The sequence below is a fragment of the Ascidia mentula genome, chromosome 1 (assembly GCF_947561715.1).
Source record: "Ascidia mentula chromosome 1, kaAscMent1.1, whole genome shotgun sequence".
NCBI classification, from domain to species: domain Eukaryota; kingdom Metazoa; phylum Chordata; class Ascidiacea; order Phlebobranchia; family Ascidiidae; genus Ascidia; species Ascidia mentula.
This window is the reverse complement of record NC_138566.1, coordinates 18741384-18744014: the sequence shown is the minus strand read 5'-3', so window position 1 is coordinate 18744014 and position 2631 is coordinate 18741384. Positions and strand designations below refer to the sequence as shown.

At 37.3% G+C, this 2631-nt stretch overlaps 1 protein-coding gene across 2 annotated transcripts; it reads left to right on the top strand.

Annotated features, from left to right (window-relative positions):
* The first annotated feature begins 360 nt into the window (after positions 1-360).
* Positions 361-1437, top strand: LOC145909663 (uncharacterized). Of its 2 annotated transcripts, none has more exons than XM_082997025.1 (2): positions 361-872; positions 1030-1437. In XM_082997025.1, exons 1-2 carry the CDS (start codon positions 597-599, stop codon positions 1174-1176), a joined length of 423 nt encoding a protein of 140 aa, XP_082853151.1. In that variant the 5' UTR covers positions 361-596; the 3' UTR covers positions 1177-1437. The 2 variants fall into 2 exon arrangements, with proteins under 2 accessions (XP_082853151.1, XP_082853146.1); XM_082997020.1 differs by having other exon boundaries at positions 361-960.
* Positions 1438-2631: the final 1194 nt, after the last annotated feature.

Sequence of the window (2631 nt, the reverse complement as noted above, 5' to 3'; positions counted from 1 at the left end):
TAATGCAAAATATAACATATTTGTAAGTACAGTTGATGGAGCCATACATATTACGTACAACACCTAGTGCAGACTAGCGCTACAAAAGCAAGGCTCGAGTCCAAATGCTTGAATTTACGCGGACCTAATCTCTTTCTTATGATTTGTACATTTACAAATAAAAACATAGTGAAAGTGTCGTATTGGATACAGCGAAAGTATGTGATTTTGTATGTGTAATAGAAAACCACGGTTGACACAAAGGATGAATTGGACTATGGTTTGAATGCACGGGTGTCGTGTTTCACATTGTTTGGCAGATCCCTGTTATTAGCCATTGTCGTCACATGCGGCCACTTTCAGTCCTGATTAGCAGTTGTTTGGTAGACCAGGACCAAGCTGAAGGTAATAGTGTAGAGTTATCTGGGTATGCACACTGTGGTAATTACTTTGTTATTGAGATTCTCGACAAACCTACTGTGATTTAACATTATTTCTGGCACATTTGCCTATATGGCTAATCTGCTGAAATCAATGTAACTAACCTTACTGTTATTGCAAAGATGTCTTCTGCATAGTCATATCGAGTGATTTTTCAGATTCTTTAGTATGTTGACATGGATTTTCTTAGAAAAACTCTCAATTTTCCATCTAAGGATCATGCGCGTCGTTTCACTTGCAAACTTACCCACACCAAAGAGGAATTTGTTGGTGGGAATGTGGTTTATATCTCTGCCGGAGAAACATACGAGAATGGCATTTTATGGAGAATCACTGGCCATCTGGAAGAAGACGGGATAATGGTGTCAGGAACAGTTGAAAAACTCAAACCTTTTATGGGTTTACTGCCATTCGATGAAGATCAGGCTCGATTTACTATGATTGAAACGTTTGTAAGTTTCTCCGAAATAAAGCTGTCGCCTTATGCTCTCACCTATCCTGTGAGCGAGATGACATGCCATGTAGCATTCATACTTTATGGTAAAGCCTGCCCCGAAACTCAGAAAAGCAAATGGTTAAGCACAGCTACTTACGTTAAACTTTTGACAGGTCCAGTACAGGAAGATCGTATTCATGGACTTTTATCTTCAAACAACCCAGTATCACTTTTGGATATGGCCATGTTGCTTGGTGACGAGTTTGGCAGAAAAAATGTTAAATATGTTGCCATTTGTAAGTTCGTTGACCAATGGCTAACAAAGAGAGTGTTGCCAAAAAATACACAATACTAGATAGTGTCGCATATCAGGACCGAAGGTTTATCGTAGATTATCTGTTTTATAGAAGTCATTAACAATATTTGAGTATACAGACAATGTAATGCGCAAACTAAACCTTTTGTACAGAATAGCTTATGTTTAAAAAATGTTGATTTGGTGAATGTGTTTGTGTGTTGCTTTTGATGTTTCTTCGCAAATATGGTGTTTTATGCTTTCAAATAATATCTACGCAGTAGTGCTATTTGTGTGTTTTGCAACGAACTATAGTCACTGAGAGCAGTATATGAACATACTGAACTGGCATGAAATCCATTCCCAACAACAAAGGACTCCCAGCAACACACAAAGGATAATCAAGCCAGTGTCAATATACGGGTGTCATGTTTTGCTTTGATTTGTCGGATCCTTTTCAGTAACATATGTCGTAATATGATTTGGCTTCGTGCGTCATGTTATTCAAGGGGGTACTGATTTACGTGCGACAAGGTCAGGAATCTGAAAAATGGAATACGTATGTTGATTTATCAGCAAACATCTTATTCAGGTGTGTGGGTAGTACCACAACTTATTCAGACTTTATTCTCTTCAGACTTTTATTAACGCGTATTACATGCTTGTAGTAATCTAAACCCTCGTTTAAACCGGTTACTACCGCATGTACTTGCTTGTCACAGTGTTTTAACAACAGCTGTTGGGACTCGTTGGTTGTCGTTACGCATGGACATCAATGATTAACCTTCGATAATAAAACCGCTCGTGCATTTAAATTTAAACCCGTAGGTTGTAAAATGGGTTTTATGTTGTATACCAAATTCGGGCTTGATTGTGTTTGCCCGCCAGTTCTCGCCCGTAAAGTGAGCAAGTTGTGGTGAAAACTCAATTGATTTCAAAAATAAACAAAACTAAGTGAACGAATCTTAGTAATACGACAGGAGAAGTCGTTAAAGTCCTTGTGAAAATAGTAGACATTACTTTCTTCTCCTAGATCTTCGAAAAGTTTTAGAAAATAGAAATTAGGATGTGGTGGAGTATAGCGAAAGTCGCACTAAGATATTTGTATGTAGGTCTGGGGGTTGTACAGTGGTAGACTAAGATCTGTCTGTAACATGTTGGTTTCAAAATCGAAGCACTGATTTTATTATCCAAATTTTATTGACACATCCTGTTATGATGTTGTAAAATTTTACTTATATTTACGTTTTACTAATCTAAATTACTAAAAAAGTTTAAACAACCACCTGATATGTACAGACGACTTCGAATTTACTGCTTTTGCTTATTTATAGCTCTCAAATGCTTGTAGCAGATTGGTCAACTTGAAGTAAAAACATAAATTGAGGCTGAAGCAGTTTATTACTGCATGAAAGATTACGACTTTGCCTACTATAAAATGACTTACCGTCTTCCTTACATGTCATTGTTGGAACGACGC

Bases quoted from the DNA above. Each gene is read 5' to 3' on its own strand.
- LOC145909663 (XM_082997020.1), top strand. From the start codon at position 597: ATGGATTTTCTTAGAAAAACTCTCAATTTTCCATCTAAGGATCATGCG. The intron at 961-1,029 runs GTAAAGCCTGCC...AACTTTTGACAG, and splicing joins TGTAGCATTCATACTTTATG to GTCCAGTACAGGAAGATCGT.